Source organism: Cheilinus undulatus, linkage group 6, assembly GCF_018320785.1.
Source record: "Cheilinus undulatus linkage group 6, ASM1832078v1, whole genome shotgun sequence".
Lineage (NCBI taxonomy): Eukaryota > Metazoa > Chordata > Actinopteri > Labriformes > Labridae > Cheilinus > Cheilinus undulatus.
The window spans coordinates 34,482,637-34,505,690 of record NC_054870.1 but is presented as its reverse complement, the minus strand read 5'-3'; the positions used below and the strand labels follow the sequence as shown (position 1 = coordinate 34,505,690).

Genomic DNA, 23,054 nt, shown 5'->3' with positions numbered 1-23,054 from the left:
CATAATCCAGATAATGCCAAAGGCGAGAGATAACTCGTCACATTTTCATATCTTTGGTTTAGTTACTTTTAAGGCTGGTGCAGCTTTATTGATAGGGCTATGTTTGCTTGGAAAGACATTTCACAAAATACACCATGCTTTGGTAGTTGTGCTCAATACTCTGCATGGACTGCACTCCCCAGGTATAACACTGCCATTTGACTGCCATACTATACCGTACCATACCATACACTACCTTACCATGCCATGCCCTGCCATGGAAATGCCATGCCATGCCATGCCATACAACACCGTACCATACCATGCCATACCATACCATGTCATACCATACCATACCATGCCATACCATACCATACCATACCATAGCATAGCATAATATACCATACCGTACTGTAGGATACAATATAATTCACAACATTGTTATAGAAATTTCACTATTCAATATGATGCAGAATATTGTATTATGACATGTTTTACAAGACAGCATATGATAGCGCACATTAAATTACAGTGTGTGAACATGACATGGGAAGAAGCAATACAAGGTGATGCACTGACATACAACAGAGCAATACAGTCGTGATAAACTGTAACACAATGTGATATAATATAAGATACGCAATAACATAACAGCATAGTATCAAACAGTATGACGTGATGTGATTTGGATAGGACCTGATACAATACAATATGTTACATAATGTTAAGTTACGATACTATACAATAGGACACACTGTAATGTAATATACCCCCCCCCCCCTTTTTTTTTCAAATCTTACATTCATTTGTCTGCCTCTACAGTGGAATAAAGAAATTAAAACAAACAACATATATAAAAATTATCTGAATTTTGTACATAATATGTAGAATTTGTAACATTTACTCATTTTTAACCAAAGTTTGAGACATTGTTTAAAGAGCCAGCAATATAAATGTATAAATGCAATGTAGTCCTTGGCATTATTCACTGTTGTGACATAATTTCTTGAAGATTTTTCAAATGTTTCAGAAAGCTCAAATATAATCATCTTTTTTGGTTCTTATTTAGCTTTGGCCATTTACCAAATGTGAGCACCTGCATATTTTTACCACATTTTACCCCTTATTTAACGTTATGCACTGACATCATCATTAGAATTTATTTATGTAGGGAAACACAGAAAAAAGTGTTTCACTGCTTATGGTGTAAGAGGATAATATGTGCAAACACCATGCTTTAAGACAATAGTCATCTCTTTAGCTGCAACAAGACTAAATTCTTATATTACATTTTTAATGTTGATAAAACAGATTAAGAGCATTCTGGATGAGATTTTATTATTTCACTGGCTTCAAAGGTCATGCCCTTTAATTTTTTCTGAAAACTAACCAAAGCTAGCATCTGTGCACATATACAGGGCATGTGTAAAGGGCACTTCTATATATAGACACATAATGATGTAATCCAGTCTTCAGAATGAATACCCATAATCCTATTCTGCTAAATCTATTAATGATTTGTTATCCTTCATTTCATTGTCTCTTTTTTTGGCAGTCAGAGCATGATCTTTTCTTCTTTCCAGTGATATGTCCTCTTAGCCCAACCACTCCAAAAAAAATGTCAAATGCTGAGAAGGTCAAGTTTAATCTGCCTCAAAAAAACAGTTGTTAGCCCTCCCTGAAATGAGGCCAGGGGTCACAGAGTGTCTGCAATGACCGCTTAACCGATTTTTATAAGCCGTTTATGAGAGCTGCAGGCCCCCCTGAGAATGCTGCTGCTTTTTTGCTAGTGCTGCATCAAGAACATGAAAAAGGAGGTCCAGGCAGCTTGGATTAAAGTTTCAAGGCCTCAGAGATATGAAGCCAACTACAGCATGAGGACGCATGATTACAAGCAGTGGGATTCCTTCAACAATTGACTTGAAGGAAATGGTAGATGCTTAATTTATGTGACAACCAAGTATGTTAAAAAAATATAAACTTATGTGTTAATTTCTCCCATCCTTCCATGGGAAGGATGTCTTCCCAGTTTCTCTTTACCTGAAAGGTAATTTGTTATTAATCTCATGCGTCCCAAACTTTATTGACGATTAAGGTCAGCAGACAACAATAGCTAGGAGTAATGAGAGCACAGCTGGATGGAAAACTAAGATAGATAATCTTTACACATTAAACAGAGGCCCTGTGTTCATTAGGTAATAATAAGGCACTAAAGTGGGTTCTTCTGCAGGTTGCCAGCTTCACTGTAGTCAGTCAAATACCCCTGCTGAAAAATATTTTCTGCTTGATTGGTTGAGTAAGCACGTTGCTGGCAGCTGTGCAGAAGTCTCTCTGCAAAACCGCAGATAGAAAACACAAACATGTTGTTTTCTATAATGTTTATCTGTCCTTCTCTCCCTCTCTTCTCCCAGCTGACAGCAGCAGATGCTGATGAGGGCCTGAATGGTTTGGTGACTTATGAGATTCTGGCTGGTGCTCAGGGAGACTTCATCATCAGTAATCGCACTGGACGCATTACAGTGGCTCCTGGTGTCACTTTAATTGTGGGACGTTCTTACGCATTGACTGTCAAGGCCTCTGACAACGCACCAGAAACCCAGAGAAGGTACTTTTCTGTCAACTTACACTCATGCTCTCTCTTTGCAGTTTATTTGATAGTTTAAAGGTTTTTTCATTTGTAGAATATAGGTTTTTATGTTTCAGTCTGGTGTTAGGTCATTACTTCTTTATGAGGAACAGATTTGAATTTTAGTTGTTGCAGAACTTTTGCAGTCATTTTCATTTTTGTGTGAAAGCATCGGAAGAGCTACAAAAATTCACTGTTCTACAAGTTTGAATACATTTTATATGTGCTCAGTTATTCACAAGTTAAATTCTAAATGACACATCTCATCTGGATTATAAAATATTGAAAAAAATAGTCAGAAATATTATTCCTGACATGCTTTGTGAGCCGAAAACATATGATATTGCTCTATCTTACACTGCAAAGAGTGGAGATGTTGTAGACACAATCACCTCTTTCTTTTCTCATTTAAGAGCAAGCATAAAAACGGAGTATTTGGTATGACTTTGTCTGGGGGGCCTAAAGCAGGCACTAGGGGAGGTTTGTGACTGAGTGTGAAGCAGCTGGTATGAGAATGAGCACTTCCAAGTCTGCCGGAAAACGATGGATTGCTCCCTCTTAGTGGGTAGGGAATCTTTGCCTCAAGTGAAGGAGTTTAGATATCTTGTGGTCTTGTTCACGAGTGAGGGTAGAACTGAATGCCAGATTAGCAGGTGGATTGGTGCAGCATCTACTGTTTTGCATGCACTGTACTGTATTGTTGTGGTAAAGAGGGAGCTGGGCCCGAAGGCATAGCTTCAATTTGCCAGTCAGTCTACCTCCCAACCCTCACCTATGGCCATGAAGTCATTTAGGCAGTCAAAATGAGAGCTCGGCCATCTGGAGGGATCTTTAAGCAGAGCTGCATCTCCTTCACATCGAAAGGAGCCAGTTTAGGTGGTTTGGACATCTGATCAGGACACTTCCTGGTCGCCTCACTGTGTAGGTCTTCCATGCCAGCTTACTGGGAGGAGAACTCATGGTAGACCCAGAACTTGCTGGAGGGATTATATATCCCATCTGGCCTGGCAGCACCTCGGAATCCCTCAGGACAACTGGAAAATTTTGCTGGGGAGGGGGACATCTGGGTTGTCTTTCTTTGCCTGCTGCCACCAAGACCTTACCTTCATTAAGCGGAAGAAGATTGATGGATGGTTGGATGTTAGTATGACACAAATAAGACAAGACTGCCAAAGATATATTCAACAGGGTTGAAATACAGTATAGTACAGTATTAGTAGCAGCCCAAAGCTGTTGCAGAGCATTTTAAATTTTAACAGATGACAAGCCTTTTTCTGAAAGGTCACTAACATGTTGCCTTGTAAGTTTGTGGTTTCTAATTTACAGAGCCATGAATATATTTAGGAAGATGATGAGTGGATACGAGGACATTGATGGGCACTCGCCACACATTAGGGCTGTTAATGAGGCAGCATCAGTATGTTAACAGAGACTTAAGTCTGCAAGGTTTTTCATGCACTTTAAATGAAAAATCACCCATCAAAATAGCTGCTTATCAGTATAATATTGATAATATGTAAATAAGTAGTGTGTCCCTCCCTTCATTGTTAACTGCAAGGAAAGCTCTGTGCTCATTTACCAGTAAAACTTTGCATCTACAGCATGTACCTTTGCATTTTCTCTCTGCATACCCACAAGGTGTCACATCTTAAGAGGGGTAGTGCTAGAATCAAAGCATTACATCTGAAATTGGCTAGTGAGAGCAAACATTAGTAGAACATGGCAGAAAGAATTGTTACTGTGGATATGAAGGAAAAATATTTTCATACTGTAATGTAGGAGTCAGATATTCGGGACGAGCCAGAATATAGCTCTGAGGAATTACAAGAAGCTTGGGACCACTGCAGCAAAGGGTGAAACAGTACCAGCCAGCGAGGAGAGAGGGTAAGAAATGACTTGAGCTCAGGACAGCTGGCTGTTTTGTTGTGGTAATTGTGCACCGATGGAAGAAAAAGTGGAGTCATTATGCTGCAGTGAATTTCACGGTGTAATTTTAACAAGTGTTCATTGTCTCAGCACTTTCTCAAATGTGCTCTGACAGGTCCACAAATGAAAACCTGTTTTGTATTTACATTTACTCAACAACCTGGGGAACTGGCTTAGCCTTGGCAATAGGAAACAGCCTGAAAGTGGCCTTTAAAGGCATTGCATTGCATTCTTTGTGTTGAAGTATTTAAAACATTCAGGGTGAAAGAGATTGGACTGCATTTTTTTTCTGGCTATGTAGTAACAATTTTAAATGTTGTCCCCATCTTTCCACTGCATAGACAGTTCAGTTTATGACAAGTGTATCTTTGCACCTTCTGAGACAGACGTTCTGTACGACAGGCAGAGACACAGGTTATTTAAAGTTAAATAACTTTCATAAACTGTAGTTTCTTACTTGTTTTCCTCTGAAAGCCCTCCATTGTGCCGTTCCAATGAAGCTATCCATTGCCTTTGTAGCCCTTTTGGAGGCTTCTCTAGCAAGCCTGGAACTTGGCCGACTTTCTGGAGCATTAAGATGTTAAATCCACACCACTAACTCAAATATTGAACTTCTGTTTATCAATTTTTTATCATTTTTGATCATTTCTGCAACTAGCTTATCATTAGCCACAATATTATTTTTCCACAATGAATGTTACATTCACTTGACAACCAATTAAATTGCTTGGATTTGTACAGCACCTTTCACAGGATCCAAGGACACTTTGCAAAGGGACAGATGACAAGACACAACACAAAGGCAGACACTAGCTTACTGAGTGATGCTAACAGATGGTGCTTGAGGATTTTCTAAACATTTTCAAAGAAGGAGCATTGCAAATATCCGGAGAGAGGGTGTTGCATAGGGTAGTTAGTCATCATATGCTTCCAGGGCCTAGTGTGGGTGAGAACCCTGGCAGTGGGACATACTGGAGCCCTTCCAGGGCTTTACTGCATATCCCAGACAAGACACAATAGCCCAGATTGATAGGGATGAATGCATGGATGAGGGTTTGGCAATATGAGAGAAATGCTCTAGAGATATTTTTGTGGTTAGATGAGATGGATTGGGTCACTGATGAGATGCGAGTCTGGAAAGACATGGTTGAGTCCAAGATAATGCCAAAATTAAAGACCTTGGAGAATGTATGGATGGAGCTGTTGTCCACACTGAATCAATTAATTAATTGAAAACCCTTACCTTTATTATCAGTACCAAGGAGCCACAACCATGAGCTCTGTTTTTTTGCTGTACAGTTTAAGTTTCCATCTGGCCATCCATCTTCTTCGCTTATCTGGGGCCAGGTTGCGATGGCAGGAGACTTCACAAGTCAGTCAGAAATCCCTCTCCTGAGCAACACTTTCCATCTCCTTCTGTGGGATCTGAAGCCACCCCTGGACCAGACAGGACATATAATCCCTCCAGCACATTCTGGGTCACCCAGCTGGATGTGCCTGGAAGACCTTCAAGGGGAAGCACCCAGGAGTCATCCTGATCAGATGCTTGAACAACCTCAGCTGGCTTCTTTCAGTGTGAAGGACAGTGGCTTTACGCTTAGATCCCCCAGGATATCTGAACTCGTTGACCTATCTCGAAGGCTGAGAACACCCATTTCAGCTGCTTTTATCTGCAATCTCATTCTTTCGGTCATTATGCAGAGTTCATGACCATAGGTGAGGGTTGGGAGGTAGATCAACCAGTGTATCAGAAGCTTTGCCTTTCAACTCAACTGCCTCTTCAACACAACAGACCGGCACAATGACTGCAATACAGCTGACGCTGCACCAATCTGCCTGTCAATCTCATCCCCCCTTTTACCCTCACTTGTGAACAATACCCTGAGATACCTGAAGTCCTTCACCTGAGGCAAAGACTTCCCAACTGGAGGGGGCAATCCACCATTTTCCGTTTCACTGGCTTATATGCAGGCTTTGATTTCATGGACGGTTGATCAGGCTGAGTGAATGATTTGGTGCCTAAATAGAGCTGGGTGTCATCTGCATAGGAGTGGAAGCTTAGACCAAGTTTGTGGATCATCAGAACAACGGAGAGCATATATTGTAGATGATGAATGAGGTACACCTTGGTTAACAGGGGTAGGCAGTTAAGACGGGTGATAAAATCCTGCCCTCTCCTTTTGTGCATAATGGCTCCCTCACCTCCTCTCAGAAATTGCTTTAAAGTTATTTAAACAAAAGAAAGAAAAATACAAATGCAAGGGAAATATCAGGATATGCTGCTCTGTCTGACAGCACCATCACTGTGGAGGAAGTATTACAGATGAGTTATGAAGTACTATGATAAACTAACACATATGTCTGTATATTGAATAACATGTACTCTTTAAAGCTTTTCTAACAAAAGATATCTCATAAATATTTATTTCAGAATGAATAGATAACCAATCCACCTATTTCTGTTTCATGATGTGTACGATTGAGAACAAGCAGGCTGATTGTAAGTAAAGGACAAATTGTGAATTTTAGTCTTACATTGTGTTTTATACTTAAAACTGAATAAAAGGAACATTCATCATAATTCTTTTCAAATCCCACACAGGAGAGCTGTAGTGTGGGATTTTGAATTATAATGAATATTTTCCACTGAGCTGTGGGCAAGGTTCCTCGCCGTGACTCAACAGGTTGTCAAGGAGAAACTAATGCCATCAGTGGGCTGATGTTTTCTCTTCTCACTTCTGCCAGGAGCTCTATCACCACTGTGTACATTGAAGTTTTGCCTCCCAACAACCAGAGCCCCCCACGCTTCCCTCTGCTCACCTACAACCTGGAAGTCAGCGAGGCCATGAGGATAGGAGCCATACTGCTCAATCTGCAGGTGACCTGAGAAAACACACACTTACACAAGGCCAAACAATGCAAAACATAAAGAGGCATCCAGTATGATGCTCTGGTTTTTACACATTTTGTGTTCAATGTGCTTTTTGATTGAAGTTTCTCTCCCCTTTTTTCTTACATTTCACTCTCCAGCAATATTCACATTTTCATTTAAGCCATCCAACCTCCATGCTGCTAGTCTGTCATATCTCACAGCCTCCAGCTTTAATGGAACAATGTGATCCTCAAGGTCCTGCTTCTCTTTTCCTTCCCCCAGGCCACTGACAGAGAAAATGACCCGATCACATACCGCATTGTGAGCGGGGATTCCCAGAAGGTCTTCAACCTCTCTGAAACGTAAGTCAAGGCTCATTTAAACATGAACTGACTGCATTAGATATTCCAGACCAAGGCCAGACCATGATGGAGGGATGATCTTGGAGAAATATGGACCCTGAGATGCTGGTTGATTATTGATTGATTGAAGTTTGTTACAAGTTTTCTAATAATTTGAAAGGGAAATATTTAGTTTGCTATTAATGCAGGTTCTTAGTTTTCTTCACAGATTTCACTGGAGGAAATATATTGATGTGGACTGAAGACTGTTTGGTAGTGTTGATATGTAGGTCTGTGAATGCTTCATTGCAAAAATTCAAGTCTTACATGGCATTTTTGTCTAATTTGAAATAAAATTTGCAAGAATGATTGTCCTGACAAGGCCTGATGAACAGCTAAAAAGGAAATCATAAGCAAAAAAAGTCATAGTTTCTCTTAGTGAATTTAAAAAGCTGCAAATTCTGAGTTTCATAAAATTAAATCTTTATTAATTCAAGAAATCTGGCAAGTGAATTTTGCTCTTAAAAGCAACAGTTATTGAACATTCTGCCTTCCAATAGTAGTTTCAAAGTCAATCATTTAGTTTCACTTTTAGCAGAGAGAATGGTATCTAATCAGCACAAAGTTCGAGAAGAGAAAAAGACAGGCAAATATCAATAATTCAACAGCAGAATGAACCTTCATGTTAATATTATTTATAACAGATTCGATTTACAGTAGACTGCACCATTATGGTTGCCATTGTTCTCTGATGTTTAGCAGCTTTACTGACTACAGAAAGTCATCAGACCAAAGTTGTATCTAGAGTTTGCATATAAACTGTTTAAAATGGACATTTGTACATGAAGCTTTGTGCAACATCTTAACCACCTCCAGGTACAGGGTCCCTGCTCTCTGGTGCTGTTATTTTTGGGGTCACTGAAAAAGTGACCTGAAAAGTTTGGGAGCCCCTGGTCTAGGAGGAGCTAACAGCAATATGTTTTTTAATGAAATCTGGAAAACTTTGTTGGGCACCAGAGTGCACCAAACCAAACTCCTACATATGGCTTCATTGAAAGTGATTAAACATTATTTTATTCACTTGCTGTTTCTCAAAACCCTTTACCTACTGAGTCTTAAAATGGCGATTTGGACATATTTTGTGATTATGGCTGTAAAATAGTCAGGAAATGCCCTAAGTCTGAGAGCTTTGGTCCCTTTTCCCAGGAGTACTTGAACTAGACTTTTCAAAACTGGGTTAATGATTGTTGCACATTATATGGAATTGCCAGCAGTTTAAAAGAAGAAAAACAAGAAAAACTGATTTGTTTTTCATGGCTTTTATGAGAAGAAATTTTGTTATTGCTCATGAAGTTTTGATTTGACATTTGAAATGTGAACCTATACATGTTTAGAGCAATCACCAGTCATTTTTTGAGTCTAGGGCTCTGAGTGTGCAAAAGATAACTATATATATGCTTTCCATATACCTCAGTTCAGAAGATGCATCCTCCAAATCCCTGTCCTCCTCTATGAACCGTAGCGGCTGTTTTACCCTTCTTGATGGGCTTCCCGACATTATAAATGTGTGTAATAAAACACAGACATGCACAAATGCCACTATCTAACACTTTTGTTTGTAAACAGAACACCACTCTCACTCGCTCTCCTTTTACTCTCTTCCTACAGTCTCCTTTTCTCACTTGTCTTCTGCCAAAGCTGCTGTTTTCGCGGTGCTGTTCAACATTACTGTAATATATATACCACACATCATATATTGCCGGAAAGCACAGATTCTTAGCTCTCTGTCAGCGTTGGAATTTTTTAAATTGAGCAAACTTTCGCAGAGTTACGGTGTTGAGAATCCGTGTAGCTGTCTCTCCAAACTTCTGGTGATTTTTTTTCAATGCCCACATTATATGGTAACGAGTACCGTAATGAACCATATATGTGCACATGCCCAAAATTCTCAGCTTTCCAACACCATTGGAATTTTTCAAATCTGACAAATTTTGACAGAGTTATGGTAATAATACTCCAGACACATAAAACATGTCACCCCTGCTCCCTCTGTAGGTAAAGGGTTAAAATAAAATCTTTAACCATACTTGCCAAGTAGACCTGGTCTATATTAATGGAAATGTGATGTTTTGAGATGAATAAACTTGGTAAGATTTGTGTACCCTATATATATCTCTAAATACACAACAAATTTACAGAATGATATGAAGTTTTAGCCTGGCTTTAACACCATTGCCAGCGTGGTTTTTCACTTAAAGTCTAATTTTTCTATGTATTTTCTTTCTACTTTTATCACTGTTGTTCATTTATTAAAAATAGATTTTGTTGACTTTGAACAAAGCATGGTTTTCTCTTAAATTTATTCCATTTCCATCGTGTTCTTTTTGTTGATGTATTCATTTATTTATTAGTTATGTATTCATTTATATGGAAGTTTTCCCTTTTGAAGGGTAGGAGAAAGAAAAAGGAAATAAATACAAAGCAAGAATGCGAGAAAAATCACACCAATAACTTAAATTCTAACCCATTTCATCTATGAAATCAGATCATATCTGGCCTTTAACAAGTAAGTTTAACATGTTCAATGCATTTGGTCCAAAATGGGTAAAACCTGGGTGCTGGTTTGGCACAGTTGATGGGGAAGATGCCAATTTGAGGAGGCTGAAGTCCTCTGCGCAGCATCGACTCCCCGTGCTGTTTGGTGCATGTCTTTCCCCACACTCTCTATCTCCATATTTCCTACCACTCTGACACTCATGGAGGCAAAATGCCTGAAAATAATCTTTAAAATGTGTAAAAACTTTCTTTTTTCAACTTTGTTGGAAAGATTAGCCTTCCCATCACATATGTCATCCCTAAATATTGCTGCATCATTTCAAGCTTGTCCTGCAACGTGCTTTTTTGAATGTACAAAGCTGAGTTGAGTTGAGAAGAGATCAAAAAGATTGATGCAAAAGCTTTTCCTTGATTGGAGTCCACCTATCCTAACAAGCCCTTGGCACACTTTAATAGCCCTGCTAAAGCACTTGAACTGTCCCTTAAGACATCTAAAGGTTTGCTTTTTGTTTGTGATGTTCTTTCAATGGCAACGGCTGAACATGGATAAATGTTGATCATGAGCCAACAGGGTCTGACTGTCATCATTAGATTCCCTTTGGCTGCCAGATCGAATAGTCTTTGTCGAGAAGATGGAGAGAGAAGAAAAAAATGCACAATCATGGTGGGAGAGAGATGCTGACTTGCCAGTTATTGGCTTTGGTTGATTTATTAGCCAATATATGAGTGCTGTTGGCTGTTGGCACCATCATGAATCCCAATTAAACCTGTAGAAAGAACATGTTTGCTCTCTCTGGCTGTCATTTGAGTTTTTATGTGTTCATGACACTCATGTTCTTCTGGTCAATTTTTAGTTGTCGATTCTCAAAATCCTTGATTGCCTGTTAAGGAAATGTAGCTTTATTTTCACCTTTGAAACCCATTTTAAAGAAGAAACAAGTCTTTAAAAAAGAAAGAAGAGAGCAAAACATGAGGACCCGCTATCTTCCATGATAGATGGACATGTGAGAGATGCAATAGACACAGGTTTGACAAAAACAGCAGTAAAAAAATAACACAATAGACTTAAACAAATAGTAAGAGGCATTATGATATAGTGCAGACTGATTACGTAGATCTGTTAACTGCAAAAGCTACATAGATAATGTAGCTGCACAGCTAACATAGCTATAGCTAAAGCTCACAAAGTTCATGATATTTATACCAATGAAACTACGTTATCTATGTAGCTCAAGTAGCTACACTAGCTTTAGCTATGTTTGCTTGAGCTCATGTTGCTGAAGCTAACTTAGCTACATTGGAACGTTAACTATGTTCCTAGTGTAGCTGTGTTAGCCTTAGCTAAAGTTAACAAAGGAAAAAGGAAAGCCACTGTTCGAGTATCTATCTTTTAAACAGGTCTTTTCATGACTGACCCTAATTTAGACATCTGACCTTTTCTGTTTTATTTCTGAAATGTTTCTTAGTCTGTAATTTTTGAAATGTGGTTATTCATGAATGTAACTGTCTGACTTTGTTCATGAATAATGTTGAATTAAAAAAAAACTGGAAATACATTGTACCGACAAATTAGGGCACTTCTGTTCAGACAGAGATGCTGTCTGACATTGATAGTCGGGGGGGCCATCTGGGATCTATGGTCTGCAGTCAGACTGTTTTGGTCTGTATGCAGAAATCTTAATAAAGCTTATTCAACCGACACGCCCACACCATCATAGAGCAGATACTGCTGCCTCTTTTTTCATGATTTTGAAGCTTTAGTTACAAACTTAGGAATGTTTTCCATGACTGAACTTTTGCCTGGCAGCTCAGAACACAATGGCCTGTCATACAACAAAGCTAAAATATAGTTTTTTATTGCTTTACAAGAACTTTAAGACATTTAATCATCCTCATTGAGCTTCTGCAAAACTTTGTTGTAAAGCTGATGGAGAAAAAAGGGCAAATTATCATGATCAACTATCAAGATACCCCCTCTGTGTTCAACCTAAATTTCAAGAGTTAGAACCACAAACACTATCACAATCAATGAAACTTGGAGATTTTTTTTACAGGTTTTCTCTCCTCATTTTTTTCCAAGAGACGCTAGGGTCTAAATCACCAAATAAGTCTGGAGCGATAAAGGTCCACAAATATCTCACCTTGCTTCTCAGACATCAACAACAACATTTTTAAAACCCTCCTCACTCAGCTTCTATAAGGAGGCAGGGGAAGGCATAAAATATTAAAGTGGTCAGTGCTTTCAGCCGTCCCTTAAATAAGCAAACAAATATGGAGAGGGGAGACGTGGGGAGACTGAAAAACCAGGACCCAGCCCTGCACGTTTCAGGCTAATTGATTAGCGCTTCTGTCTGCATCCTCATTCTTCAGGCTGTGTGAGGACAAGTTGTGTTGCAGCACTGTATCAATGCCTTTATTCACTCCTAATCTGTGTTCAAATTGTTTGTTTAATGGTTGAGTGGTTTACTTTACCGTGTCATAGCTGTAACAGAAAGGAAAAGCCATGGTGGCACAGTGAAAATGCAAGGAGTCTTCTTTTGTTGCTGAAGCCGCTGTGGTCTCTGATATGACAGAAACCTTGCTGAAATAGATCCACACATTTGCCTTTGTTCATTCCCCATGCGGCAGAAATATTACAATCACATCACAAGCTCTCGGCAACCTCGCAATATAATAACTTGAAGCAGCTGCTGATAAAGCAAATGAATCAAAGAATGATTAGCCGGTATGCCGTGATGAGTGTGCAATATACAGTGCCCCACTTCACACAGTCATTTTTCAAGCCTTCAGAACTGCAGCATGATTCAGGGAGGAGATTTTTGCATGGCTGCATGTTCAGATTCAGGCTGCATATGGAGTTGGTTCCATCCAGCTATTATGAATAATGAGCTCTCCAGTCTATAACTCTACATAAATGGGACAGGTTCCCCTGAGGGGGTTGGTGAATGCTTCGGATTCACTCAACATTATGGGCATGAGCAGGATCTAGCATTGAGTCAGAGGCTCAGTCAACAAGAAGGCGCAATACTGAGAGCATTTAGTAATCACACAACAGCAAACGGAGGCAAGAAAACTGTTAAACACATCATAAACAACATGAGGGTATTCATTACTCCCCAGTCATGTAGTGAGTTAAGGTTTGTCACATCTTCTTACAGTCATTCTTAACATGATGGTGTTTGTCAGTATTGAAGAAGATTCCTGTTTGGTACCAGAAAAAGCTCTGAGATGAGATCAAGTTATCAAAAGTCCTGCGTACACTTCCTGCCGTGGCTTTGAATATTTCAGTAAGATCAAGATATGAGTTTATCGCTACTCTTTGAACATAGATCAGTACTTTTTAAGGGGATTTTGGAATAGTTCCTCCATTTTCAGCTTGTCAAAAAAGAAGGGAGGAGTAAATGGAATTTGAATACATGTAAGTGTTGGCTTTTATATTGGCTGAAAAGTTGCTGAAGTGGTTGCAGAACAAAGTTATGATGAGACCAGCTGGTAAACGGACACAGTCATGGAAGTGACATTAAGCAGGAGGTTACTATAATATGCAATATATAGTCAGCCTATTGATACATGTAAACATGATACTATATATCACAATTTGCTAAAGCTATTACCTTTCCCTCATTCAGGTGATTCAGCCATCTGGCTTGCAAGCAAATATTAGCTGTGACTTGTTATTGAGCACCCTGATTGAAATAACATTGAGAGCTCAGAGCTTTAGACATGTATGCAAGTTTTAGGCATGTAGGGCAAAAGCTTAACACATGTCGACACATGTGTGACAGTAAGCAGCCAATGTCAGACTCGAGGGAATCTCTTTTGTCCAGGCCTTTTCACACCTGGTATTATGCCCGGAGACTGCAGGCAGTTTTTAGGCCCTTGGAACATCCGCAGCATGACCAGGCAGGGCCTCAAGGCAGCTCTACTACCCACCCAGACAGTATACCCTGGGCTGTGCTCACTTGCTACACCCACCCCTTACTCTGCCCTAAAGTGTGGACATTGTTTTTTCGACAGATTATTTTCCCATGCCCCTGGTAATGAAAAGACATCCAGAGCACAACCGGGGTTGTGTCATTCCTCCTTCCCACTCAATGGTGCCCTCAATCAGCTTGTTTGGCTCATTTATGCCTTACTTCAGCCTGATTGTTTGGCCTAAACATGCCTAAAATTTCTGCACCCTACTGGATGTGACTGTTATGTTAGTGAGCAAGTGGTTTAACAGTTTTTCAGGCACTATATCACATGTAACAGTTGACATTTGAAATGATAATTTCCAACAAAGATGTAGAGTAAGACTCTCCCTTCATAAATAGTTACAGAAAATCCCAGAGGTTATTAATGCAAAAGGGAGTCTAGCCCCCTTGGTGAGATATTATTGTTATGGACACTGGGGTGGCCAGTTAGATTTCTAGGGTGACCATTCCCAGTGATGCCATTGATTCACCCTTGCTTTCAACCAGATGAGAAACCCTCATTTAAAACCCCTATCCAAACGTATTTGTGTGCAATGTGCTCTCTGCACAGAGCCTCTGCTCTGCCTCCTACAGCTTCTCTTTTACTGTGCCTTATCTGATATGGTTGTTATTTAGCCGTACATTTCATGCGATACACATTTTACATTTTGAAATGTGTCACTCAGTGTCCTTTGGCCTCTCACAAACACACGATGGATCCCCCTGTTCTCCTTACATCTCCTCTCTTCTCCTCAACTTCTGTTGTGACAGAATAAACACAGTGAAGGAGAATAGCAGGGATGTAAGTTTTGCAATATTTTGTTAACAAAAACTAGACAGTTTTTTATTATCAATGATCCGTTTTTAGCTTCTTAAAGTCTTTTCTCATCATCATTATAAAGGCCATTAAAGAAAATTTGACATCATATTTTTCATCAGTGAAATTAGCACTGCTGTCAGCTGGAAAAATTAAGGCCTGAAATCCATAAATCTTGTTGTTCAAAATGCTGTTTTTTCCCTGCTGCATCTTAAAGTCAAACAAACCCATCTGAGAGGCCAGGCCAACTTTGATACTGAGCAGTATTTTTCAGTGCCTCTTTTTCCAGTTGACAGCTGACTGTCTTACTTCAAAGTGAAACTGAAACTAAACCAGAGAAGAGTTGAAAAGAAAGTCTAATATCCATGAAACCAAAGCCTGCAGTGTTTGATCTAAATAGTCTCAATATATGTTGTTTTAGAAAAATACAATTCAAATGCAAACTTGTGTCACAAATTGGTCTAATTTCTCCTTGTGGCATCATCAGACTTTATCTTATCCTCAGTGAGATTTCTCCTTTCAGACATCTTATCCTAAATCTGAAATCTTCAATTTTAAGACATGACTCAAGTCTTCATTTCAGTCATCCAATCTTGCCATAAAGTAATTTATAAATGGCACTCAGAGTTACCTTTCTGTATATCAAGTCCAATCTAATTCACAGATCTAAGATCTGAGCAGAATGAAGGTTCAACCTACTTGCTGTGACAGGGATGATAGCCTCTAACCTTCACTTTTGTCACTCCAGACTACGCTGTAAACAGCATCCTGTCGGTCTGTCTGACAACAACTTTTGTTTTGCGGTGACACATGAGAGGAGACGGGTCTCCATCACACATGATCGCTGAACCTCTGAGGCCCAGACGCTTGAGTGTGTTTCTGCACTCCAGCTGTCAGAAGGAGTAAAAAAAACTCCCCAGGCTGACTCGGTTACATTAATCACTCTAATCTGTGTCATCATCACAATCAAGATCATCATTATCTCAGCAATTACAGCAACTATAACAGTGCATATTCAAGCTTCCTGCACTTTAAACTGATGTTAGAAGGCTAGTTTTATCCTCATGTATTAATAAACATGAGCACAGCAGACACTGAAGGATGCAGTCATGCATTTTTATGGTGGTTTTAGAAAGCTGTCTTTGCCCTCTTGAACCACACATTATCAGGTGCTGGATTCAAAAGAATGTGTTTTCCTAAAGCTGGGAGAAACAGTCAGTGTTAATGGAGGGCTGGTTAATTTGCCTGTCAGATTTAAAGATGAGGCTCTGTGGTTTTCTGGGTTTAAGAGGCAGGAAAAGATGCAGCGCTCAGGTTCTGCCTGGATCGTTTGGCCAAAGGAGCTTTAAATTAGAAATGTGAAGGAGCAGGGGGACAGTGGGGAATTGCGACGGGCATTAATCTAGCAGTGCGTTCAGATGCATTTGTCTTTCCTTCCATTTGCTGTTCTGGCAGGGCCTCTCCTGAGTGTGGCATTGAAATTGCACATGCTGCTTGTGTGTTTGTGTGCATGTCCGCAATTTTACTCACGTGTCTCTGTGTGCAAACAAAGATAGTTTAATGTAGACTTCTAGGGAATATATATCCCCACATTGTGTTTGGAATGCCAAAGTGCCAAATTATACCTGGTGAGCACGCAGGCGGGCCGCTGTGTCTGCTGCAGTCCTTGGAAAGAAAACATGAATCTTTGTCTGTAGTCAGAGTGCTTTGGGAGCAAGAGGCGGACTACAGAGAGAGAAAAAGACAGAGTGGGAGTGTTTAAAATCCCACCTGTTCTCCTCACTAAACTCATCTCCTCTATCATCAGCCATGTTTTATAAATCTGTCTTATCTGGAAGTAAATAAACTCTCAAGTGCAGCCCTCTTCATCACACCCTATTGCATCAGCTGCATCCAAAGCTGTTTAACAAGTCTCCAAATAAATGTTCTTTTTTCTTATGATGCAAACAAGCCCTGTTTTGTGTTCCTTTTCAGTGAGGAGGTTGTTTAAAGTCTCAAGTTGTCTTTCTGTTAAAGTAAAACAAGTCTCTTCTGACCTTTCTCCACAGGATTGGCCTTCTACTCCTGGGAAAGCCATTGGACAGAGAAACTACAGATCAGTACCGTCTGATTGTCACAGCCTCCGACGGCAACCCTGGAGGGGTGAGACACAAACCTTTTTATTAAGCTGCCGGCCCGATTCCTCTGGGTTGATGGTTTTTGTGCACATTTTGAACACACTACACTCAGCTAAGATCGTGTCATGCAAGCTTATTAGCTCATAAATGTGGCACACTGAACCCGAGTGCTTCATTAGCCTAGAAAATCGAACAGTGTTTAACTCTCATAGTTTAATACCCTGTGATTTTGTCACATTTTCATAAAATCTGTGGCAGCACTAAGAGTTCAGAGCACCAGGTCTCAGTGCAAAACCAATCTGAGACATGAGTATTAAATGCTGCATGCACATTTTGAAGAGTAAATATGTACTCACTGTATTTAGATTTTTCATTTTTGTCCTTTAAGTCCCGTGCTGAGTTTTTAACTGATTGAAGCAATAGAAAAAATCACTGTAGTGGATTTGGATTGATATTAAAGTCTGACATTTTAATTCCCTTTATCCAAGTGTTGGGGTTTAAAATTTCAGTTAATAGGTATTTGTTACCCTGCAATAATAGTGTTTCCAAGACAAATGGAAAATCCTAAATTACAACTGTAGAAGCTAGCAGTGTGTTTTGCATTTTAAGCTTTAACTTCTCCATGTTTTAGTGGAGGTGCAGCCTGTGTTATAAAAACAGCTATGAAGGCAGTTTTTTCATGGTTGTAAATCTCTGATTGATAAACCTTTTCTTAAGTGGTATGCCATTTAAAATCCCTGGTTAATATCAACCTCTTTTAAATTCCATTAATAAGTAGTGTCCACGATCAAGCTGTGGGAAGGACATCATTCATTGTCACTGGTTAGCTCTGATTGATTAGCTAATTAGAATATTTCATTCTAATCAGCCAGTAGAGTTGTAATAAAGTATGCAAGACATAGGCTGTACATACAGTGTATTCATGCAGCTTTACTCAGTACTTAGTTACAGCATCTTTGGCAGCAAATACAGCCTTGAGTCTTTTTGAATATGACACAACAGGCTTTGCATGCTTGGATTGGGGGATTTTCTACCTTTCTTCTTTGCAAATTGTCTCAAGTTCAGTCAGATTTGATTGAGACTACTGGTGGACATCAGTTTTCAGATTTCACTAGAGATGTTCGATAGGATTCAAGTCAGGACTCTGGCTGTGCCAATCGAGGACAATCAGAGTTGTCCCTAAGCCACTCTCATGTTGTCTTGGCTGTGTGCTTAGGGTCACTGTCATGTTGGAAAGAGAATCTTTGGCCCAGACTGAGGTCCTGAGTGCTGCAGAACATGTTTTCATAGAGGATATCACTGTTCTTAGCTCTATTCAGCTTCCCTCAACCCTGAGCAGTGTCCTAGTTCCTAATGCTAAGAAACACCCCCACAGCATGGTGCTGCCACCACCATGCTTCACTGTTGAGATGGTATTGGGTGGGTGATGCACAGTGCCTGGTTTCCTCCAGAAATAATGTTGAGAATTGTGGCCAAACAATTCAATCTTGGTTTGAATAAGACCAGATATCATGCCTCTCACAGTCTGAGAGTCCTCTAGGTGCTTTTTCTTGCAAACTCAAAGCGATCTTTCATGTGTTTTGTTTTGAGGAGAGTCTTCTAGCCGCATTTTGCCATAAAGCCCAGATTGGTGGAAGGCTATAGTGATGGTTTTCCTTGTTGAGCTTTGTCCCATCTCCACACAGGATCTCAGGAGCTCAATCAGAGTGATCATCAAGTTCTTGGTCACATCTCTTACAAAGGCTCTTCTCCAGTTACCCAGTTTGGCCAGACAACCAGCTCTTGGAAGAGTCCTGGTTGTGCCAAATTTGTTTTATATGAGAATTATGGAGGCCACTGTGCTCCTGGGGACCTTCAGCGCAGCAGAAATGTTTTTGGAGCTTTCCCCAGATCTGTGCCTTGCAACAGTTATGTCTCTGAGCTCTGTATGAGCTATGTTTAGGGCTTGTCTTTCCTCACTTCCTGTCTCTCTTTACTTATCCCATGCAATAAAGGCCCCAAAGGATCCCTCAGGTTGGTACAGTGCACAGAAAAACAATTTTTGTGTCAGTTTGAAGCAGAAACTCACAGTCATGGATATCCAGTTAGTCTTTGTCCAGTGTTCTTCATGTTTCTCTTGCCATTTTTTCTCCACTCTGGCAAACTAGTAAAAAAATGCCACAGGAAAAGTATTCATCAATAGATTGGTCGACGTATACCTTTGAGCATCCAAAGAACTGGGCCTGAATCTAGTCTTAACTTGTTTTGTGTGTGGCCTGGCTTAGAGCTCAAGAATTTTCTACAAAGCATAAAGAGTACAACATGTGTGCAATATTGGTGAAGTGTTCCTTTAACAATCTACTGCCCACTTGTCATTGTAGGTTGTGTCGTTCGTGTGTTTACATCCCAGAGCTGTCCGTGTAACTTAGTCGGAAGAAACAGCAGACTCTATAAGTGGAAGTGAATGCTGGCTGCTCCGTCGCCCACTGAGAGCTGATAATCATATAAACTGTCTTAATGAAATTAGACTTCACCTCAGTTGGCTCAGTTTTTGCAGCTGCCTCTGTTCCAAGCAGAGGTGAAAAGTGCTTTCCTTTTAAGATGCTGCATATGATGGGTAATGAACATAAGCTGATGAGCTGTCACAGAGGTGATGTTGATTGGCCCCCTCTCGCCTGCACATGCATAAACACTCAGAACAACAGCTGTTTTTTTTTTCTCTCTTGTTTTTTGGCAGGAAATACACGTTAGATGAATGGATGCTTTTAACCGTTTGAAAATTAACTTCTGCTGGTTGCTGGACATCATAATGAGAAAGATGAATAAGTCAGATGTTTTTTAATCAATAAAACGATCACTGAATTCATGTGTTAGGGCTTGTTTCCACAGCTGCTGTTTTTGTGCTGACCGTGCTCATTTTCTACACAAAACCAGTGTAGTCCAGCGTTCTCAGCACTCTGCAGCCTAACCAAAATGAGTGCTGTGTCAGATGTTATTTGCATTCACAGCACTCTTAGTTGAAGACAATTCAACTTCACACTCATCAGTGTCTCTTCTTGAAGTTCCCAGTTTGAGGTGAGCAGGGAAGTAGGCACAGCCTTGATTTAGGTTCACTGCAAACTGGCAAACAAAGGCAACTGAAGAGATAAACTCAGATGTAGCTATAGGCCAGCAACAGTTGTATCAGAACTGGACGATACAAGAGCAAAGAACTGCACTCAAAACTTTTCTTGGTGGAAGAAATGTATTTGTCCCTCTTACAATCTGCTTGGATGAGAGTTTAATTAACCATCTGGCTCCACTGATAGTGAACAAAGATAACTTTCTGCCCTTCCCAAACACCATTTATGGGGTGTGGATAAGTTATATTTGAAATATGTCCCAAGGGGTATGTGAAACTAGCATATCAGGTTAAGTACTTCCTTAGATAAAGGGAAAAGTTAGCAACAAGGATACATAAAGTAATACTTTGCAGCCTAGTACAATTAAATGCTGGCTAGAAGCACTCTGAAACTAAGTTTCCTAGCAGCTGACACCATCAGTGCAAACAAATGGTAGCTGTGGACGCAGACCTTTACAACAGCAGTCACATACTGTATATAACCTGTAAGCTAATGCTTAGACCAGTGGTTCTCAAATGGCGTGGCAAGGCACACTGATTTGCCTTGAGGCAGGTCTTGGTGTGACGTGGGAGTTTGTGCAACCGCACACTATTACTGCAACTTCAATTACTGTTTATGTGTAAAACATGCAGTTTTGTATAGAGATCGATATGGTGTACTTTAAGACTCTGGCTTGATCTTTGGTTTGCCTTTGGGCAAAATAAAGGGTGAAAACCACTTGTTTGGATGATTATCTGGGCAGGAAAACTATATTTAAAAAAATGACTATGCAAATATACAAATTAATGTGTGTGTGTGTAGCCCAGTATCATGTTTAAAATAGTTTAAAAGTTAGCAACTATCAAGTATTACAAATGTTTGTGCCTCCATATTCAAAAAGTGTAGAATCAATAACTTGAGTATCGTTGATGTTAAAATATGTTTGTTATCTAACAAACTTAAAGCTCCTATGATGAGCTTAAGGTTTTGCCATTTTTGGCGCCTTCTGAGGACCAAATGATATCCTCCGTCTCTTTGTCAGTCTTGACTATGTCCAGTCTAGTCTTGAGACCATCATCGTAACCACCAGAAAGTAACCTTGGCTACTTAAACGCCACATCCACCCCTTACTTTTTCTCCCATGCCTCTGGCAATATGCAAGGGCATCCAGAGCACACTGGGGTTGTGTCAATCCTCCTTCTTGCCTGATGTTGCCCTCAGGAAGGCTAACTTGCCATTACACCCCTTACTTCAGCCTCAGTTTGTGGCACAAACATGCCTAAAAGTGTTCACAGCACTGTATGTAAGCCGTACTTTCTAACATAAGAAATATCAGCCTGTTGTCCCAGTCAGTTCATCGCTGTTCATCAGTTCATACCTTAACAAGAAACTTAAAGACCCTATCAGTAGTTCTTGGCAGGTTAAAAATGAGCCTGAAATGAATCAAATGCATCTGTGTGAATTACTAAGCAAAGGGAGGTTATATCTAATACCTGCTGCCACAGAGAGTCAGATGATTTGATCAGCTGAAGCAAAAGCCTTTTTTAGCATTAACATACTTGACTGTAACAAGGCTGCTGTGCAAGATTTTCCTTTTTATGCACTATTTACATGCTGCTGGAAAGATCAGCAAAGATGAGATGTACTGGTTTGTCTATGGGGGTGTCAGAATTGACAGACACACACCCAAAACTTCTCTGAGGAGCTTTTAAAAGGAACCAAAACACCATAATATGCTTGAAGTAATAAGGACTGTTAATGACATTGTGTCCCAGTATGGGCACTCCTGAATTGACATGGTTTAAAGGAATGTAACAGCCGAAGTGGGTGGTTTTTAGGGGTTTGACAGGGACAGGGTTGTAGAAGACAGAGTAGATGAATAAAGTGAGGGTAAAATAGAGCTTCATCTCACAGATTAAGATGCTGCTGGTCATCTTAACACTAATCGAGGTGTTGCACAAAAACAACATCCTTTACTTGTACGATGTGTCCTAACCAGAGAGTAAATTACCAGCTAAATGTCACAGCTAGGAAGAAATGCTGTCACAACAGGAAGTAAGTCAAATGAGGGAGAGGGGCAGAGGGCTGCAGGAGGGTGGAGGTGAGGGGCTCATTCAGTGAGGGGACATGCTGGGAGAAGAGATGGAAAGAGGAAGAGGATCAAATAACCACGAGAGGAAGGAAGAGAAAGTGAGAAAGCGATGCAGAAAAAGGACAGGGACAACAGGGATTTGGATGTTTAATTAGTGGAGAACTTCAGTTGCCATGGGAACCTCACGTCAGGCGCAAAGCAAGACATCTTACCCCCTGATGCTACGTCAAATCTGCACATAGACACAAACCTTTTTACCATAGACTTGTTGAATTATTACTCAGACGTCTGCAAGTGCATGAAGCAAATTTTGTATTAAATTCTAAATTTGTATTCTCAACGGTTGAAGCTGAATCAGAACTGCTGAGCGGACTCAGATCTTGAAAAACTTGCTCACGGATGCTGGATAAAGCTGCTCTTCTCATCCTCTGTAGAGGGACTATATGACTCCTAACAGCCTGATTATATCAGTCCTTGCAACATAGCTTCTGGTCAGAGTTGTCACTTGAAAGGCAAAAGCCCCAGCAGCTACCTCTGGGTCTTTCAGACAGCAAGGACAGAAGACGAGACATCAGAGAGCTCCATCTATTTCATGCTAAATAAATAATAGCGGCTCATTAATCACACTCGTGGCCATTGGAGGTAGGATTTTTGGATTTGATAAGTACACCCACACTTGCATGGAGATGAAA

General features: G+C 40.1%; 1 protein-coding gene across 1 annotated transcript in view; it reads left to right on the top strand.

Moving 5' to 3' along the window:
* pcdh15a (protocadherin-related 15a) overlaps nucleotides 1–23,054 on the top strand; it is a 340,713-nt gene that overhangs the window by 177,490 nt on the left and 140,169 nt on the right. The window contains exons 15-18 of the mRNA XM_041789646.1: nucleotides 2,391–2,584; nucleotides 7,277–7,409; nucleotides 7,686–7,765; nucleotides 17,122–17,215. Of these exons, the coding sequence (XP_041645580.1) occupies nucleotides 2,391–2,584; nucleotides 7,277–7,409; nucleotides 7,686–7,765; nucleotides 17,122–17,215 (501 nt within the window). The remainder of the gene's footprint in view (nucleotides 1–2,390; nucleotides 2,585–7,276; nucleotides 7,410–7,685; nucleotides 7,766–17,121; nucleotides 17,216–23,054) is intronic.